Source organism: Strix uralensis, chromosome 1 (genome assembly GCF_047716275.1).
Source record: "Strix uralensis isolate ZFMK-TIS-50842 chromosome 1, bStrUra1, whole genome shotgun sequence".
NCBI lineage: Eukaryota > Metazoa > Chordata > Aves > Strigiformes > Strigidae > Strix > Strix uralensis.
Genome location: NC_133972.1, coordinates 53,195,075 through 53,216,633, shown reverse-complemented (window position 1 = coordinate 53,216,633; position 21,559 = coordinate 53,195,075). Strand labels below are relative to the sequence as shown.

General features: G+C 39.9%; 1 protein-coding gene across 2 annotated transcripts in view; it reads right to left on the bottom strand.

Annotated features, from left to right (window-relative positions):
- APBB1IP (amyloid beta precursor protein binding family B member 1 interacting protein) overlaps window positions 1-21,559 on the bottom strand; it is a 69,704-nt gene that overhangs the window by 41,645 nt on the left and 6,500 nt on the right. For both annotated transcript variants that reach the window (XM_074866454.1, XM_074866459.1), the window contains exons 2-4: window positions 10,794-10,865; window positions 7,428-7,515; window positions 5,319-5,611 (exon numbers count right to left, since the gene is read on the bottom strand). In XM_074866454.1, the coding sequence (XP_074722555.1) occupies window positions 5,319-5,611; window positions 7,428-7,515; window positions 10,794-10,865 (453 nt within the window). The remainder of the gene's footprint in view (window positions 1-5,318; window positions 5,612-7,427; window positions 7,516-10,793; window positions 10,866-21,559) is intronic.

Here is a 21,559-nt window from a genome sequence, read left to right as displayed (position 1 = left end):
TGAAAACTTGGCTTGCAATTATACCACTTAAAATTTTACACTTTCTGTTAAGTACATTAATTTACTTGAATTCTTTCACTTGCAACATATGAGCTCTTACTGCACGCATACTGAGGAGGTGAGAGAGACACCTCCTTAAATTGGATGATATCATGGCTTTTTATTCTAGTAATGGACCTATTCATATTAATACAGACACAGATAGAGCATGCAAGTTCATTCCATCTTTTGCTGAATGCCACAGTAAGATTCCTAAAAATCTCAGTATCACCTAGCTCTTCTTTTATAAAGCAGCTCTATCAATATCATGCCTCTCTCTCAGTATCAGTGAAGTTTGTGATCCAAGAAGACTCTGGATCCCCAGCTGCTGAGAGTCTTAGGTACACATACCAGATGCCAGTGTCTACTGTTGCCTCTGTGACTGGTGTATAGACTGTGACTGGGTTTTTTTGCCATCTACCTTCCAGTAGCCTCCCCCAGCCACATACAGAGTTGGAAAAGTAGATTTTGGACAGCAAGTAACTGTGGTTCCTGGGGCTGCCTTGAACTGTTAGTACTACTGGAGGGTTTGGTGTCTTTCCAACTTTAAATCCCTGCTCCCCCTGTTGAAAACTGTCTTGTCTTTGCTTTCTTGCCTCTTTGGTGATTTTTACTGTCCCTGTTTCTCTCTCTCGCTTTTGCAGTTTCCTTTGTTTTAAAGGGGTAGGATTTTTTGCTACAGTACTCACAGGCACACCCAACTTCAGTCAATGACTGTGGGAGAAAGTTCCTGTCCTGCTTCCACACAAGATTTTAACCTGTGTTACTTTCAGCCTCCATTTTAGTGGTCTTTGGACTAAGACCAAAGACTAAAATGCAGAACGGCTGTAACTCATGGGAGATGCACTTACAAGAAACTAGGCCTAACTAAGCATTCCCGCTACTTCCTTCTTACAGAGGTATCATAGAATCATAGCAAAAAAAGAGCTAAGAAAGTTATCTTATTCATCCCAAGCTTTGAGGCAGGTTCAACCATAACTAATGTACGCCTGACTGACATGCCTCTTGCTGAACTAACCACCTTCTGTTTTATCACAGCTTCCCCTGGATACTAGCATCCTTAGGATGTCAAAAATACAAGACGAGGCGTGCAACCTGAAAGAGATGATTTCAAGCATTTTTGCTGTTGCCAAATTCTCCACTATAAATACCAGGCAATCAGTTAAAAAATGTCCTTTTTTCTCCACAGGTATGGAAATTTGCATTGCTACAGATCGGAGATACTTAACTTTGAAAATCCAAAAATAGCTTCTGTAGTTTAGCAGAAGCTGTTGGACAAAAGTAACTGTCACAGTAAGGCTGACTGTTCTACAGAGGGAAGAGCACACAGCCTCTCACACTATGTCTCTCCCCATACCATCTCAAAACACCTCTCTGCAGGAAGCAGGAAAAGCATCTTAACTGAAGTGATTGAGTGTGGTGTGGACAGGCTTTCTGCTGAAAATTTTAGGCAGTATAACTCAGGCTTCACCTGCACGTGACCTGTGTCGAACAGAGTTCACACATTGTACAAATCTGTGCAACTGAGCTCTCACCTGAGAGCCTTCATGTTTTCATAACCTTTGTCTGTCTTAATGTAGAAAAGGAAATGATTCAAAGTAAATAAGCTATCACACGCAAAATTTTAGCACTGTTAATGAAATGCTTTGACAGGCTAAGAGATTTGTTTTTCCCACTACAGTATCATTATCACATTTTCTGGATCTTCAGACAGAAGCACATAAAAATCATCTAGATAATATCGTAGAAAAGTGTAGAAGCCTTATTTAGTTTAAAGACAGTTTTAAAAAGAAGCATCAGAGTTGATGGAAACTTATGAGACAGCTCTACCTTTCTCTGAAAGAAAGGCTGTACTTCTTAATTTTGGCACACTTAAAGGTTAGAGAATAGTCTTAGAGGTGCATTCTTATTTGACTACAGACAACCAGAAGTGTTAAACAAAACATCAGTCTTGACTGGCTCAACAATCACTTATGAAGAATCCTGGCTAACAGGAACATGGATTTTGATGAAACAAAATACATTCCATTTACAGCTGCATTTCATTCTACTGAGCAAAAACATCATGTCAAAGCAAATACTAACCAAGACAGTAAATACTAATTTGAAATCAGTTCTTTCCACAGCAATTTTAAATAGTTATTACCTCCATCATTCACACTGCAACTTCTGTAATAGCCCTACAGGCAATTTTGTGGACAGTAAGCCACACAATGGGTATGCTAGCACTATCTGAATACAACCAGTATCAGAAAATGAGGCAAGGGCTGTGAGCGAAAGCAGAACCAGTGCCTTAATGAGGAAATAAACTACTGCAGACAGATTCCTTAGAAACACCTCTACCTCCTGTTCTCATCCTACTCTGCCCTGTCCCTGTATCTGGTAAGAGACCAGAAAACACTACTAGAGATTTATCTTGGCATACAATCTCAGAGGAACACTTTAATTGAGGGAGACAGAAGTGACTTCCAGCTACGTTTTTGCATATAGAATTCCAGTTGTGTTTAGCAAGTATATTCACTTTTCGCTCTGAAATCTTCTTTGACCCTCAGGTTAATGCAGGATGCCAGCTAATAGAGAGTTAGCTCAGTACAACACTCAAGGGAAACAACTGTATAACACTGTTGATTTCAGCGAGCTTTAGATCACAGCATCATAAAAACCCTGGTTGGAAGAGAGGTCTGGAGGTCCGTAGTCTGGCTCCCTGCCCAAAGCAGGACTATCACCAACATTAGGTTCGGTCAGCTACCATTTTGCCTGGCAAAGTTTGGAAAACCTCCAAAGAAAGACAATATGTGATCAATCTGGGTTACCTGTTCCAGTGCTACACCACCACCTGAAATGCAAAAGGTTTTCCTAATGTCTTGTCTGAAACTACAAAGCCACAACACGTAGCTGTTGCCCACTGTTATATGACCTAACACTACCATGGAAGAATTTGGCTCCACCAGCTTTGTAGCTACCCTTCAGGTATTTTTAGGCTGTCATTAGACCACTCCCCAGCCTCCTCTGTCAGACTAAACAAGCCCAGCTTCCTCAGCCTCTCCTTGCTGTCCCCTGATCACTCCCTGCCCCTGGCCATCCCAGCAGCTCTCTGCTGGACACTCTCCAGTATCTCCACAACCAGAATGGGGTGCAGTATTCCAGGTGTGGCCTCACCAGTGCCAAGTGAAAGGAATAATGGCTTCCTCAGCCTGCTGGCCATGCCCCTCCCAACACAGGCCAGTTTCCCATACTGAGATGACCTTGCATTCATGGTTCTTATTCAATGTGACATCCACCAGGATGCCATCTGCTTTTCAGCAGGGCTACTGCTCAACCTGTTGCCTCCCAAACTGTTCAAATGCATGGGGTTATTCCACCCAGGCACGGGACCTTGTACCTTGCTGCATTTCTGAGGGTTTTGCTGGCCCAGTCCTGACGTTTTTCAAGGTCCCCCTGCACTGAAGTTCTGTCATTCATCTTGTCAGACAGTGCCCTTAATTAAGCATCTTCAGCACATCTGCAGATGATTTTTTTATGTCATCACTCAGGTCACAGATGAAAATGTTAAAGAATACAAGCCCCAGCATTGATGCCACTTGTTACCAGTCAGCAAACCATTGATTACTAGCCCTTGAGTCTGGCAGTTTTGTCAATCTCAGCCCACCTAACCAGCCACCCTTTCAGACCATACTTCCTCAGCTTCCAAACCAAACTCTTTAGAAGCTTGGTTATTCCTTAAAGGTCATGAGTCTAAATCAAGATGGGGACATGTTTGTAAGATGATGGATTGAACTTATCTTGGTAGCACCTCTTCTGTATCAATCATACTAGTTAAATAAAAGACTTCAGCTTCTGAAGCTGTCTAGCTGCTGTTTTTTCAAATCTTTATATTCCTTTAAAATAGGAAGTTAACTATTATCTTTGAGATACAGAAAAATGGCAAAGTTCTTCCCACATGTTTACAACTTTCACTCTTCAAACAGCACTGAAAGGTCCCATGCACCAAATAAAGCTTTATCCAGTTGAATCAATTTTTGTATAATCAGAAAGGTCACCTTCCTACCAAATTTTCTGTTCCTTTTGCTAAATATGTCTGCTGTATGATGCTAAACACAGGGGCAGCAGTGATGTTGAGGTGATTCATACTCAGTTTGTGTGGATTTTTAAACGGCAATGAATTGCCCATGGTTTTAAGCAAAACTGACTGGTACAGTTCTACATGGGCTGACAGAGCACTTTTCACGTTCCCTAAAATCTTTCCATTCCCTAAATGTAAACATCTTCTCTCCATCATAGTTACTATGTATATGAATACTGAAAGAGATACTTTTAGATCTTTCACAATTTCAGATTCATGTTTTTATGACTGCATCACTCTTCTAATGCACATACTCTCCCCACAAGGCTGTGACAGGGCAGAATTCTTACATTATCTCCCTCTCCACAACCTCATGTCAAAGAAATGAGCTTCTAATGCTTCTACTAGAAATACCACATTTGATATCAGTTGTTAAAACAACTCTGCAAGAAACACAAACATGGAGGAGGTTGTGGTAAGTCTGAAATTTTACTGTACAGGTAAGCTAATTGTTTGTAAATATTACCTACTGATAACTTTGGCACCTCCTAAGTAAAGAGCATTTGTCTCATATTGCAGATGATCTTTATTACTTCCCTTCAAAGACAAACCCAAGAATCGCAGAGTGATTCTGGGCTGGGATTAGGAGAGGTACTTCTTTGTGCTCAGCCTTGCACCCAGTCTCCTAGCAAATGTTGAGTTTTACACAACTGAACAGCTTTTCCTATTGCAAGAAATTAGTTAGGCCAGGGATGTGTCTGGCAAACACCCACAAGACCGTCTCATCAGTACCAATAGCACAGACTGCAATGAAAAAAACACAGTGACATCTTCACAAAATGGTGGGATCTTTGGCCATGCTTTGCACTGATGACAAAGCCAAGTTCTCTATGAGAAGTTATTAACTGATCAGTGCTTACTAAAAAAAAAAAAAATTCAGTGACAAGTTTTCCATTTGCAATGGTTAATGCCTGTCTTGGGCTATCAAAATGATGATTAGAAAGGCAAGGAAATGGGCAATAGGTCAAGGAACAGGCAGAAATTGCTGAACCCATAACAGAAAACTCTCACTCCACAGTTCATGCACGTTTCATCATTGCAGAACCTTCCCAAGATGCTTCTACCTGGGATATCCACTGTTGATCCAATGCCAAATACAACTTGCAAAATTACAAGAACTATTGAACGCTTAGAACAAGGTTCCACCCAGGCTTACCTGGGTGAGTGGCTCAGGAGGAGGTGGTGGTGGTGGTGGCGGAAGGTCTAAATAGGGGTCTGGAGGTGGAGGGGGCAAGTCATCCCCAAACGGTCCAGTAATGGTAACAGAGGAACTTGATTTAGAATAAATGTCACTATCTAAGCCTGTTGAAGGCTGAGTGACTGTGTTTTGCTGGTTGCCAGAAGTAGTCTTCTGGGCTTGTAAAGTTCTCTGTTCAACATCATTTATGTCTGCTACAAGATCAGCCATTAAAGCATCCAGGTCTTTGTCCTCTAGGGCACTTAGGGATTCTGTAAAGAAAACCACAAAATGTGTCAGAGTGAGTGCAATGCAAAACACTATGCTTCCACTTTATGGAGATTAAATTGCAGAAGGCATGGTTACTATAAGATACAAGGGTTATGGGAAAGGAAACAACATTTTAAATGAGTTCAACAAACAAATGTGTTTTAGAAATAGCCACTAATCTGGTCATACTGAAGTTCAGAGTACAAGGAACTCTATGAATACAAATTAAACAGGACAGTAAGCTTCACTTTCAGTGATACAGTCTCAGACCCTTATAATGTTATAAAATGTGGCCCTGATCCAGCAAGGTTTCTAGGCACATGCTTAGTGATATGGATGCAAGAAATTTCATTAGCTCCCATTAGGCTACTTACTTATCTTCAGTTAAGTACATACATAAATGCTTAGCAAGTTTTGGTATAGCACACAACAAATTATGTAACTGAGGCCTAGATCAAGAATATCTTCATATATTACTACCATTCTACAACTCTAAAATTAACATGAAGCAGAATCAGAGAGTTTCAAGACACAAGAAATTGTGTGGTATCATTTGTAGCACATCAGTAATTGTGTGATCAACACGTGTGAAATGCCTCATGTAATATGCAGGGGTTTAAGGATCTTTTAGGCAAAGAACAAACAAGACAGTCTCTTTTCAAAAGCATCTTATCAACCAGACAGAAATATCATAACTTTTGCTTTGTCTTCTACTCTGTCAGAGTATAAGATAAAATCCTACACTGGAACTTCATATGCAATTTCTTCTTTGGTTGTTTGAACTAGACATGGTATAAGAGATTCTGTGGAATAACATCCCGTAGGATAATTTAGCTTTCTAGAAGAGAAGGGTTCTTTATGTACCAACAGATTCAGTGGTTTAAATCTCTTCAAAGAGTCTAGTTAAAAAAAAAAAAAAAAATCAGAAATTGGGAAAGCTTTAAGTGGGACTTTGGGAAGGGATGGAGAGCTCTGAACTAGATACTCAAAAATGCTAGTATGCAAAAGTACTAGATCATTCATCAGACTGAGTGTGAACATGTCACTAGATCATCTCAGTTTAGTCTGCTTTACCTGTTATGCTAGTTGAGTATTTTCATAAGCTTTCCTTTTCAGTGGGAAAGTTGGCTTATGTTCCTCTCTATTTACATACTTCTACCCACCTTGCTGGTAAGAGGCATTAGGTAGCTTAATACTGAACCGATTCTGGGACAAAAACACAGGTTAAAACCAGCTCAGGCAAAGGCAAACAACCAGCCCCTAGTAAAAAGCAAAAAAAAACACAAACAAAACCAAAGGGAGGGTTCTTTTTTTCAACTCAGATAAATTCCCTCATTTGGTTTGTCACACAGCCTCAACAAGGAGCTATACATGCAAAAGTGACAGTGAAAACCAGAATGAGAATAAGCAATGTAAAGTGGAAGCAGCTGAAGCCAATACTTCCACTGGACAAAAATGCTTATGCAGCTCTGACCTCACACTGAGGAACTTCCTATCAAGTCAAATTTTTACATAAAAAAGGTTTCCTTTGAGAAAGTTATTTGGGGGACTTCTCATTTTTGTTTTCCTCTACACTCAGACATTTTAAAAAGTCTGACTGCTGTATGAGACTGAGCAATGTCCCTTTAAAAAAAATTCGCCCCTTTGACATTTCCTAAATTGAGACACACAAATACAACTCCCTCTTCAGCAAAATAGGTGGGTGGGGTTTTTTTTGTTTTGGTGGGGTTTTTTGGATCAAGGGTGTTTGAAGTTTTTCTTCTCGTTTGTTGTTCATATAAGCATAAAGAGCATGAAAGAGTCCATTCAGCTACTTACCATTTAAATCTTTAAAACCAACTGTAAAGGTAAATTCATTGTTGGACACTTTGGGGGATGGAGGTTGTACAGTCTCCACTCCTAAACTCTGTTAAGATAGAAGAAGAAAACAGGTATCTGATGACACAATTACTATTACAGACATTAATATCTGTAAATCAATTACCTGAATTTGTCTAATAAACTAAACTCTTCTTCAGTGAACAGACTGACACACATTAGTTTCTGGGATTATGCCCAGACTGATAAACTACATAGGGCCAGGACAACGGTCTCACAACCATGCGAAGTCTGTAATGGTTTGCATGCTTCTCAATACAATGTTGACCTATGTCATCTGCAACTCTTGTCAGGCAACACCCAGGCTCAGTGTGGGGAACAGCAGAGGCTAGGGCTGTTTCTAATAGAGACAGTGGATAAAGCTAGACTGATTTTTAGTTTCTGGTGGGTTTTTGAAGGGGAGTGAGGTGATGGTGTTGAAAGAGTTTAGCTGCGTACACACTTGAGCTACACAGTGCTATTTGCTCCAGTGCTTTACTTACTAATATAAATGTAATCTAGCTGTTGCTTCCTCATGCTGTTTGCAAAAAAACTTCAAATACAACAAACAACAAAACATGCTGCTGTTTGCAATGTAAACTGAAAATCTGCATAGTTAAATAGAGAATTCCTAGTCTGTGGCTCACTGTTTAGGAAGCGGGCAGGGAATCAGTGCTTCACGAGTTAGGAAGAGTGCATACAGCGGAGATAGAAGAATATACGTTCTCCCTTCCACAGTGAGGAATGTGATAGCTCTAATAAGCAAACCCTGTAAATAAGACTGGAAGAAATTTCAAGGGTTTGACTAGACCATGCACCTGTCCTAAGGAAGGTCAGTTATACCTGGGTCATACCTGAAAAATGTGTACTTAACCTGATTTTAAAAGCTTCCTATTAGATAAATTCCATCACCACCTCTGGCAATCTGTTCCTCTACTTCACTATTGAGATCACTATTCCTGCCATCAAACCTTTCTTGTGATGCTCATCCTAAACTTCCTTTGCTGCAGCTGAAGACCATTCCCTGCTGTCCTACTCACCATGGACATGAGGAACCAAGTACTTCTTTCTGCTCTGATGCTGCCTTTGAGGTACTTTAAGACTGTTATCAGTCTCCTTTTCTCTAGACTAAACCTAATTCAATATTTTCTTACAGGTCATGTTTCTTTTCCTTCTCATCATTCCCATTGCTTTCCTCTGGATTTTCTCCAGTCAACCCTCCTTCTCCTCAAAATGCAGCACTAACACTGGACAGCTTCCCTTTTGAGGTCTTACCAGTGCTGCACAGAATGGAAGGATTACTTCATATATCCTACAAGCTATACCTTTGTTCATACATCCCTGTGAGATGTTTGTCTGCTGGTGCTCATACCCAATTTGTACCAGAGGCATTTACATTTCTTAGAGCTACTTGAAACTGACAGGCGTTTTCCATGAAAATTAATGCAAATATTTTTCTTGGCAGCTCTTTTCACCTATTTCCCACCCAGGACATGCTGGTTTCTTCTGAAGTTATACAGAGCTAGAAACCAAAGCAGTGATAAGTTTAAACACTGTTTCTGTGTTAATACTCACTCTCATAAAAATAGACACAGTATAAATTGGGGAAGAGGGAGAAATGAAGCACATGAGATAGTTTTGCAGTGCCTGACAAAAAAAAAAAAAAGAGAGAGAAAAAGGGAGCACACAAAATGTATTGATGAAACAGACTGTAAGAGCATAAAGGAAATACTTTCATCACTAATCTAACAATAAGTTGTAACACCTCATAATGGCCTTAAAAGTGCAGGAAAAAAAAAAGAAAGTACATGCAAAGAGAAATTAAAGAGAAAACAATCAAAATGCTAAAAAAAAGTTTAAAATTAATTACACTGAAATAGCAGAAAAGCCCAATTCTGAATTTGCATTTATTTTTCAGCCTTGTTATGCAATGTGAAGGTATCTCTGTGTGCTTCTATCATTTACACTTTAAGAACAGACAGATTGGTGAAAAAGGGTGAAAAACTATCTACAGTCTCATTTTGGAAATTAAGAGTCTAAAGGAATTAACTGATGCAAGTCTGCTAACTGAAAGTCTGTAGGCTTTCAGACATGCCTGTCTCCTCCTCCCATACAATGCTGAGGTAAGAGGCAATGCCAGCATTTTAGAGAGGAGGAGGAGTCAGTCACTGTCTTAGGAACGCATCCCATTCCACCCATTACTGCGCTGATGAGCAGAGAGATAACAGGCTCACTCTCTTACTCCCTTCCCATCGCCTGCACTCATAACGGTGCTGTGTCCAATCTGAAGAGGTAAAATTTATCACAAGCAGTCTTTTGTTAATTTTCAAGGCATAATAACGAAATGAAATCACCTTAAACCCCTCTCTCTTTATATACATATATAAAAAAAAATAAATATGCATGGTTATAAAAAGCCCTTAAAAAGCAGAAAGGCTACCAAAGGCCAAACTATTGTGACTTGACAGCTAAGAATGTCTGTGAAATCTTGGCTTTCATACCGTTTAAGCACAATTTCTATTCTGTGGCTCAGAATTATTGGTATTTAATTTGGCAAGCACTGGGATTCACCAAGAGGAAAGACCCCTCAAAACAGAGGCTGTAAGCAATTAAATTCACACAGAATCCAAGATGACGGCTTAAGTGTTTTCAAGCATGTATTTACTAAAATACAACAAATGTATTGACTTTGTGGGGGTTTTTTTTAGAAATAAAAATTCTCCTTTCATCAGGTTTTGCAGGAAGTATCCTGTGACTATAGGTTTAGGAATAGGCCCATGCTGTTTTATAGTTTCCTTTCAAGAGTGTATTCTGCACGGGCAAGAATGTCCCTATAAATTCTTGAATGCCACCCTAGCTGTAACATAGTATTTTGCCACATGTACAGATTACTCTTCTGCATATATTCAAAATGTTGCTTTCATTTCCAAAGCTTACATTTGACACTCAGGCTACATCCCATTTATTCATGTATGCCAAGCATTCATACCTGAAAATTCTGACTCAAACTCTTCCTGTTTTGACAGAATCTTTCAATTTCTTGGGACTGAGTCCAGAGGAATTTAAATTGCTTATTTGTTTTTCTGGAGAAAGCATCTTTCATAGGCACTTAGCTCTCTTTAACAATCTAGCCTGCACTGATATTACTTTATTCTTCAGGCTACTTGTTTAAAATGTCAAGCAGAGAAATTCAGTTGAAGGTTTTTTCAAAATAATATATCTGTATTTATTCAAAATGGAGGTACATGAAAAATGTAGAAAAGTTGCCTCTTCTCTAACGCAGAACAGCTATTTTTCTAATCTTGATGGAAGAAAAGAACTATTTACCTGGGTCAGCATGTCCATCTCCCCAAGTAAATTGCTGAACATTTCATCTATATCATCACATGTTTGCTCCATCTGAAAGAAAAAAAATCCACAGTGAAGGAATCATACAAGTTCATTTCAAAGCCAGCAATGGTCAGAAACAGAAGACGCAATGTCCTTTTATATTGCATTCCCAATTAACTTTAAAACATCTGTTCGTGACTTGGAAAAATCTCCATTCATAGTTTAGAAATAACTACTAATAGATCAGAATCTCAATCCTGCATATGCTTAAACACACCCTTGGGCTCCACACTCATTAGGAGTTCCAACAACCTGCTTGTATTATTTACATTTCATAGGAAGTCACCAGCTAATAAACCATCAGCATATCTTAAACATCAAAGAAATGTAGCTAGTGAGAGATGGAGGGGGAAACAAAGTTTGAGGTTGAGAAATTACTGAATGCTTCATCTTGAAAGCTTGCTTTCTTTGGCTTAGACGACTAATACAACAAGATTTTATTAGGTGTTATCAAGTGCAGGACCTGGTTATGGTTAGCTACATGACCAACTTTTTGTCTCAATATTTCTCCCTATCTTCTTTCAAGCACTAGTGCGCTGAGAGAACTCCAGTCTTAGCTGACCTCAAGACATCTGAGGGAGAGCACTGAGACAAGGAAAATGGGTACATGCTGCATGGGAGTAAATGGTGGTTCTAGTTGCAAGATGGGGGTGAGGACAACACCACACACTAGTGGTGCTGAGATACTGGGGAGATACAGCTTCTGTAATGATCCTCTTCCTCTTTCTCATAAATTTGTTCCTTTGTGGGGAGAGAAGTAGTGTAAAAGAGTGTCTGACATAGAACACTGCCAGAGACAAGAACTATAAACATCATTTCCTTAAGAGACCCAAGCCTATAAGGGATTGAGAACTCTGGTACTGATCACATAAAATTAGGGTTAAACATAAAAGTAGTCCTATTGGTTCACTGGATTTGTGTGCACCTGTATTGGATTTATGTGGCAAGGTTTTGGTAGTGGAGGGGCTGCAGGGGTAGCTTCTCTGAGAAGACACCAGGAGCTGCCACCATGTCAGAGAGAGATGGTAGTTCCAGCCGGCTCCAAGATGGGACTTGGTGCTGGCCAAAGTTGAGTCCATCAGCAATGATGGTGACACCTCTGCGACAATGTATTTAAGAAAGGGTAAAAAATGCTGTGCAGTAGCTGTAAGAGAGGAGTGAGAAAACATGTGAGAAATAGCCCTGCAGACACCAAGGTCAGTGAAGAAGGAGGGGGAGGAGGTGCTCCAGGCACCAGAGCAGAGATTCCCCTGCAGCCCGTGGTGCAGACCATGGTGAGGCAGGCTGTGCCCCTGCAGCCCACAGAGGACCATGCTGGAGCAGATATCCACACTGCAGTCCATGGAGGACTCCACAATGGAGCAGGTGGACATGTCCAGAAGGAAGTTGCAGGCAACAGTGTTGGAGCAGGCTCCTGGTAGGAACTGGAGCCTGTGGAGAGGAGCCACACAGAAGAGGTTTTCTGAAGGAGTCTCCTGTGGGAGAGCCCCCATGCCAGAGCAGAGAAACAGTGTGGGGAGGAAGGAGTGGCAGAGACAAAGCATTATGAACTGACCGCAATGCCCATTCCCCATACCCCTATGCCACTTGAGGGGGAAGAGGTAGAAGAGTTGGGAGTGAAGCTGAGCCTAGGAAGAAGGGAGGGGTGGGGCGAAGATGTTTTCAGTTTTGTTCTTATTTCTCATTATGCTACTGTCTTACTAACTGGCAATAAAAATTAATTTCCCTATGTTGGGCCGGTTTTGCTCAATGGTAATTGGTAAGTGATCTCCCTGTCCTTATCTTGACCCATGAGCTTTTCCATGGTATTTTCTCCCCCTGTTCTGCTGAGGAGGGGGAGTGACAGAGTGGCTTGGTGGGCACCTGGTAGCCAAAGTGTCCTGGTTGTGGCTGGGATAGAGTTAATTGTCTTCCTAGCAGCTGGTACAGTGCTGTGTTTTGGATTTAGTGTGAGAATAATGTTGATAATACACTGATATTTTAGTGTTGCTAAGTAGCGCTATCCTAAGTTAAGGATTTTTCAGTTTTCCCATGCTCTGCCAGTGAGCGGGTCCACAAGAAGCTGGGAGGGAGCATGGCCAGGACAGCTAACCCGAGCTAGCCAAAGGAATATTCCATACCACAGAATGTCATACCCAGTTTATAAACTGGGGGCAGTTGGCCAAGAGGGATGGATCGCTGCTCAGGCATCAGTCAGTGAGTAGTTTGCAATTGCACTGTGCATCATTTGTTTTTTTCTTGGGCTTTATTTCTCTCTCTTTGTTATATTTTTTCATTACAAATTATTATTATATTTTACTATTGTTATTATATTTTATTTATTAAACTGTCCTTATCTCAACTGACAAGTTTGACTTTTTTTCCGATTCTTCTCCCCATCCCACTGGGAGGGGGGAGGAGTGAGCAAGTGGCTGCATGGTGCTTAGTTGGTGGCTGGTGTTAAACCACGACACAAGGTCAACCCACTCCAGCACCTTACAGGATGAAGACCAACCTGATGCAAGAAAGCAATCAACTGAGGGCAGAAACAACTCTAATGACTATAAAGACTGGCAAGAAAAGAAGACCAGCAAGTATCCTGTTCTTCCATCTTAATGCTTTTCCTTTAATAGAACATCTTGAATCATGTAACTATTCCATAGTTAAATGATAAAGGCCACTGAACCACTAGTGTATGATGTTTGATAATTATTTGGTAGCATACCTTTAATACGATAGTTCATACTGGGACAATCTGACCTGTTCTGGCTCCTCTGGACTTGGTCCTTCTGGCATCTACATAAGTAAGACCCGCCTAATTTACACTTACCCTCTTACCACCTGTGTTATCTCCAACACAAGAACTCATTAGGAGTAGACATGTACAGCTTTCATCAGTCAGACTTGGGGCATATTGTACCCCACTTTAGACTTTCTTTGTAGCTGGTGTAACTAAACAAGGCACAGGCAACTGGGAACCAGACTTTGAATTTTCACAGTTCTCTCAGGTCCTGGAAATCAAAGACTTAAAGATTTGGGAACTGGATGCCATTAAAGACATAGGATGTGGCTGGCAGGGCTGAGGGTAGCCCTAGCCCAGACGGCACAGCTATGCCCATGTAACAGGGAACACACATCACACATGACTGAGTGAATGGAGAGCTGAAGTCATCTTATCTGCTTCATTTCCAGCTGACAAACACACACTGGATGGCTCACTCTCTGTATGTATCATAGTTATCATACACACCTTTCTATATAAAATTCCATTTCTGTAGATTCAGCAGTATACTGCTTGAGTAAATGATTACTGAATCTTAATTCATTTATTTGAATCAACAGCTGTGTAGCTTCCTACACATCTGGGACTTGGGAGAATAAATTTTCATTAAAAGTATAAAAACGACACTTATTCATGCAGAGTGAAGTGAAATTTGTTATGTAACAAAAAAATGGAGCTGCAGTTCATACTGACAAGTATCTCATCAGTGCTTAAATAATACTGAATAATTTTATGTTTTCCTGTTTTCTGATTTAGGAGAACAAAATATCTGCTGAGGGAATCTTATCAGCTCTAGTCATTTGTATGTTTTTGTGGATTTTTTAAGCACTGGCTTTTACTTTCAGGAAAAAGACTTCATACTGGTTCCTCTGACAAACTGAAATCCTGCTTTGCTGTATTTTTCCAGAATAGAAATATAAAAATGGAAAAAAAATACTTTGGGTTACGAGCAGGAGACCTTATCAAAAGGAGGAGTAAAAACTGTTTAATAAAAAGCCTAAGAACCCTCTTCAGTGGTTAACAAAAAAGGCAAGAGAACTGAATATTGAATTATACAACACTTTCAGCAAATTATGGGAATTTTACAGGTTCTAGTAAATTTAGACCTTCTTTCTTTGCAACGATATGATTTTCTGAATCTTCAGACATGTTCAGTTCATAAGGAAGATAATGTAACCCCATGAAAAAGCAATGTGCAAAGAATTCTGTAAGAATTTCCACTGTAAATTGGAGCCGAGTTAGTCACTGATGACTTTTATCAATTCAAATAAATGACATTAAATACTAGGGTGTTTTTTGACCTTAAGCATGTGGGAGCAGGGAGAAGGCCTGAATATTTATCTTGAGAAGGAAATACTTCAGTGTCCCTTTCAGTGAACAGACATTCATCACCATCACCAGACTGATAAAACCATGTTGTCACCAAGCCATTGCCCCTACTGGTATCTTTTCCTTTTCTCTTACATTTTTACTGATTGGGTTTAGGAAGACAAAATTAACATCATAATCACCAAACACCCTGAAAATATTTTAATGTTAAAATGCACTGAATGATGTCTTAAACTGATAGAAAAACTCTCCAAATTCATCAGGGATTTTGTCAAGAGCCAGAAAGGCAAAAGACAGCAAAATGAGTCCCCAAAACATGGAACTGCAAAACAAGTGTCCATCCATTCTCCTCTTTGACTCCTCTCCACAATAATTTCCATTTCTTTTATTTGATTGCCACAGTAGGAACAGACAAAACAGTATGCAGATTTGTGAACTATCTCAAAGAAGATGTTGCTGCATTTTGGACCAGCAAATTCTTTTGACTTTTATAAATAGCCTTGAACTTATTAAAACCAGAAACTCAAAGTGAAACCTGCAGGTGTATGAGCTATTATTAACAAAAAAGGAGAAAATATTTACCAAAGTCCCCAGAAGAATACCAAGTTTCATACTCAATCCTCCTCTATATCCATTAAACTGTAACTTTCTGTGAGTTTTTTCTGTATGTAGTACTAATACTAGTAACTCTTAAAATCACTATCAACTACAGTAAACTGCAGAAAAAAAGACAGTACTTTTACAATAGGTTTCCCATGTTATGCATAACATCTTAAGCAGGGAAAAAAATCAGAATTAAAATAAAAAGAGGAAATTGCAGTTGTCAAGAATAAACATGCTTAGGAGGGGCTTGTGGGAAGGCATACATGTGAAACCTAACCTATTTTTAAAGGGATAGATTCTTCAAATTCATGTCTTCTAGACCACTTTCTGAAGTAACACCAAGCATACAGGCAAAGGTATTCCTTGTCTTTTATTTCCCTCAAATTTCACATTCTCAAATCTTGAGCTCCCATGAAAACATCTTTTTTTTTAAATACTCCCACATTTCTCATACTGTACATCTAAGGGTTTTTGGGCATTTTCTCTTCAGCTTGATATTCTAACCACCAAGTCTCACTATTAGTTTACACATATTAAACTCTCACAGGCTTATATAACACATTAGTATTGGGTCATTGTATTTTGACTCATCAATACATTTATTCACCCCACCATTTACCAGAAGTCCCCCCAGAACTGCTAGACCTATTATTTTTTTATCGTCCCAATTTCAGATTCAGCAGCCTCTTTGCTGATAAAAATAATTTAAATCTAAGAGACATGAATAACAAAACACTTGTATTTTATTGTACTTTGTACTTAGAGCATCTTAGTATTTCACCTCACCCAATAAAAAAATATGGTTTCTGCATATTTGTTCCTACTTCTCCCTACCTGTTAGTGTCTGTCTTTTGTAGTGTCTATCTTTTCTCTGTCAGATGCTTTGTTGCCATTTCCAAAGACCTATTTGCATCCATTCAGGTGCCCCTGTGAGGGGGCCTCCAACCATTTCCTTTTCACAAGAACGAGCCCTGCTGCCCTGGATAATACAAAACTCCCGTGCACAGTATTTCTAAACCTGGCAACAGACCCACACAAAACTTCTTCCCCCTCCTAAACATCTACTCCATATATAGCCTTATTGAAACTGAGATATAAATTTCTACATTTTTTGAGCTACGGGCTAGGAAGTTGGAATTAAGGTATCTTCTAACACCAAAGAAATTTGGCAGATACACAGAAAGCAAGCTAGCCCACAGAGATGGATGGGAAACACTCCCTGGTCCAACTTGTTGCGTTTGCATAAGCAATGTACTTTGCTAACAGGGAACAACACTGTTCTCCCATGAGGATGGTCCAGTATTTAAGGGCACCAAAGAAAAACACTGAGAAATTTCTTGCAAGAATGGAGCAGCAGTCCTTGCACTCAGGTGAAGCAGGAACTGCCTTTCCTGGTCTATAATATGAACTCTGTAATTAAAATCAGGATATGATTTCTGCATGGTTGCATATATTTTGATTTGTTAAGATACTAGAGAAAATAAAATAACTTTTTTTTTTTTAAGAAAGAAGAAAGTTTTGTCATTTATGCACTTACATAAGACAACAGCTCTGTGTCCATGAACAGTACATAGGCAATGGAATTGTTTGATGAAATCACGATCACTTGGAAGTAAGCTAACAGAATGAGTAGTAAAACAATAGCACAGAATTCATCCTGCCTAAAAACCAAACTATTTTTAAAATACCCTGAAAGCTGACAGAGTGATCATATGGTGTATACAGCTCAGAAAAACCAGGCACGGTACTATACCAAGCAGAGTTTGAACTGTTAGTACCTGTCAGCTCTGAGAATTACTGAAAGCCAGTCTCTTTCAACAGGAAGAGTGGTCTAAGTCACATGACGAGGCTTCTGCACTTGCAATCTGAAAACAAGCTGAAGCCCTTGTGCAACACCTAACAGGAAACACCAACGGTACAGCACATCTCTGATTACCATCTCTGCAACTCAGTCTCAGTTGAGTCGATGCAGTTTAATCAACCTAAGGGCTACAAACAAAAAAGGAAGAAGGAACGGCACAGTATCAGTAGAACAAAGATATACAGCAGATTCATGCTACGAACAGTATTAAGAACCAGTCCACTTAGTGATCTGGAACAGTTACAGATACTTTCACTAAATTCAAAGCACTGCTGTTATTCTTAAACTGTTACATATGCAAACAGCAATGATAAAAATACATTAAGTATATTTTTACAAGTCACACAGAAAGATCAGTAGCACACCTTCACCTCCTAGTCCCTGCACTACAGTAAGTGTCAGAGTACCAAATCCACCAAAATGAACGCTAGCTGTTTTGACTATCCAGATGACGCTACCAGCATTGTAACCTCCCGCGAACACTTAATGCTCAAATGCTTTCTGGAGTGGAATGAAGAAATCTTTAACATTTTAGAGACACCCAGCAGTAGCCCAGTAATTAAATCACTCAAATCAGAGATTCAACCTCACCTACAGCAGGCTATGCAAAGTAGATCAACCCCTACCAAAGACAGAAAACCAGAAGACAATTAGGGAAGAAAGATGAAAGTGACAGAAGCCCCACCATAAAGAGCAAAGCTGGAAAGAGGGTAACTGATTGTGACAGGAAACAGATGTGAAACTAGTGTGATAAAAAAAAGCATCAAAACCTAAAGGAAAGTTACTGAGGCATCATTTGTCCTGCCTTACAAGATGAAAACAATGGGATAGTAAATGAAAGTCTGTACAACTGTTTCAGAGAAACCTGCACACTGTAATTGTGAAACCCATAAAAACTGGTGAGTTAGCAAGCCGAGGAGCTGGTTTTCTCCACAAGCAGTTATGGCTAGAAGTGCTATATCTCAGAAAGTTTCAGGCAACGATGATGAACCTCATATTTCAACACCTAAAACAAAGGCTCCAACAATTTGGAACCTGAGTAAAGCTTTCATGATAGACAGGTTACACCGTACCTCCCAGCACAGGATTTCTTGTACCTGCTTCTGAAGCATGTGACGCTAGCTGCTGTTGGAGACAACTTGCTGGCCAAATTGACTGCAGGTCTGAAATAGATCTAACTAGGTTTCTTATGACAATTTTACAGTTAGGTGTCAAGAAAAACTCTGACCACTCAAATGTCTCTTATATACTTAAGTGAGGAAGGATGGAAGTTCCTTAACCAGCTACTGCATCATGTCTAGTAAAAAGTCCGTAACAGACATTTAGGTCTACAGAATTCAGCCTAGAAGAATAATCCAATTAGTTACTAATTCTAGTAGATGCTAAGAAAGGAAATTGAAGTTTTTGAGTGATAAAGTAGAAATGGCAATTGCCACCAAGCTTTCAAAATCACAATCTGATTTGGCAATTAGCATGTTGACTTTTCTCTTTCTTACCTACATAACATGACTCTGTAACTCTGTTTTAATATTAACTCATATGTTGAAAAGGATGGATCAAAAGCATTTAGACTGCTTACAGCACTGCACTTACCTAACATTGATAAGCATGGCATTTTTCAAGAAAAAGCTTGCACACATAGATAACTCTGAAAGCAGTTTCTTATTCATATCACCTATTCTTCTGGGAAATCTGGTGTGCCAGTGACTGTACGTTTATCTGCAGCTGAAATTACATTGTGTATTTATCTCAGGGACGGGTGTGACATGTCATAACTCTGCTCATGATGGAATAAAAGCGACGCTTTAAAACACTAGGAGCTGCAGGAAGACTGATAAAACTGCAAAGTATCCTTCCTAGTTTAAAAGTCACATTTGGCTTTGGATTAAAATAAAACCAGCAGATAAATACAATCACGTGAGAGAATCCTTCTCTAATGTTAACCTGGGGCACTCAAGCATCTTCAGGTGACCATGCCACAAAAAACACTTCTAGCATTTTCCATTAATTGCTCCAGATGCATTTTTACATACAGTGTGGAACCAATTTTGACTACAGTTGCCTTCTTATCTTGTATCACATTGCTGAAACTGACTCTAGCAAGACTAAAAGCACATCTGATGATTAAGCTTTTAACTCATGCTCTACTAACTCCAGAATCATCCACCCAGATGCCAGCACAAATGTCTTTAGAAAAGAGCACCCCAAACTCACAGATCCTACTTATGTTTCACAGAAATTGTAACTATGCCATTTATACAATTAAACCTCTTGAAAGCTCGTTCCCTCTTCTCCTGTTTTGGAAATTCAGTTAACTCACTTCTGTTACAGGAAGAAGTCTGTAGTTAGGACTGAATTTGGAAGAAGTCTTGATCAGTCCAAAAGACCTAGATTTCATAGACCTGAAAGCTACACTGCTGGACCTTAATGATGACAGCCATTGTATTTTACCCTTGTTTTGCCAAGATGATGATAATTTAACCACCACAGAAACTCCTACGCATGAGTATACCAACTGAACACAAGCACACCACCATCTTTTTCAGTGATATATATTTGAGTACTTCATCTTCCATTGGTGAGAGAGAGAGAGAACAAGTTTTAGTACGTTTGTAAAGCACCACGGGACACTGAGTCTGAGGCCATCCTTCAGATGATGCTGCCTCAACATCCATCACCTCTGTGCTCCCCAGCATTCCTCTCTCCCCCATACACTGCCTCAAACACATACTCTCTTCTTTATCCCACTTGCTGAGAGTGGTATTTGGGAGAAGCAGATGCGGGTCCTGTTCCTAGGCTGAGGCAGGATGGCAAGATTACTGAATGCTCCCAGAGGCTTGGTTAAGAGAGGCTGGGAGGAACAAGGAACTACCTAAAAGCTTATCCACAGTACGTCAGGAGGAAGTTACTCAAGGCCAGAGGAGGGGGTTAGCAAAGGGCTCTCTTGCTAAGATGTGACTGGCAGTATATGCTATGGCTATGAAAAAGGAGTGTAGAGGCTAGGTGCAAGACAGCTCATTCACCAACCTCCCCTCAGAATCACTCTCAGGCACATACACAGAGTCTGGATCCTGGACTCTAGAAAATTTATCCCAAATGTACTCGAGCAGCTGCGACTGAAAGTTAAAAGCACCTTACACACAGGGAAAAAAGAAACCCCAGTGTAAAGCACAAGCTCAGGGAGAAGAAAGCTGGGGAGCAATTTTTGTGTACCAGAACTTCACTTTGTAGCCTCCTGTCATCTTCCAAAGGGGACTGCTTTTATGGAGCTCAAAAGCAGTGCCACTCCTGTTCGTTTTTATATAGTATCTTCCCAACAGACAATGTGCTTCAGTCTGGCCTGTGGGTTTAACAACATTACAGAAATACTGTATGGCTACAGACTCAGTCATCTTCTTCTTCCTTTGTCACAGAATTATTTACTGCAGAATGGTCCAGTTTGGGGACTTTCTCCCCATGAGCCATACAGGCAGCACAAACTCCGTGTAGAATGAAATGGTAGGAGAAGATGTATTTCCAGTCCTACGTCTTCACACAGATTGGTAGAAGAAACAATTCGCTATTCCGTGTCAGATTACTGGCACAAAGGAACAAGATCTCCATTCCCGCAATTTATCTTCTCCTGGAAAACGCAGAAAGCTGGATGGAATTGTGTCCCCTGAGCTGGATTCAGCTCATGAACCACCTGCTGATCTAGGCTCATCTGTCTTGTGTTGATAACATGTCTACTTCAGCTCTACCCAGGTATAAACAACTGCAGACATACAAGATACCAGAAAATATTAATCTCAGTTCTAGGTTCATCCCATTCCCTGCCTTGACGGCAGAGCAGAATAGTGAAAGAATAATGTAAGTCTGAGTAGCACAAATATGTTCTGCTTCCACATTCCTTCCCATAATCTGTAGTTTGCTGATGTTGGTGTAACGCTTTCCTTCCTGTTTCTTCCAGTTACCCAACATCATTGTACAGCACTTACACTACAAGAAGAAACTGTCTTGTACTTAAAAAAATTGCCAGCAAATGAGAATAGTGCAATTATTAATAATTTTTAGATCCAGGAGAATGCTCAGCCAAACTCCACCCTGCAGTGGAGCCGATGGGCTATAAACATTTCATTCCCATTTACTACTTTTGAACTATTCCCAGAA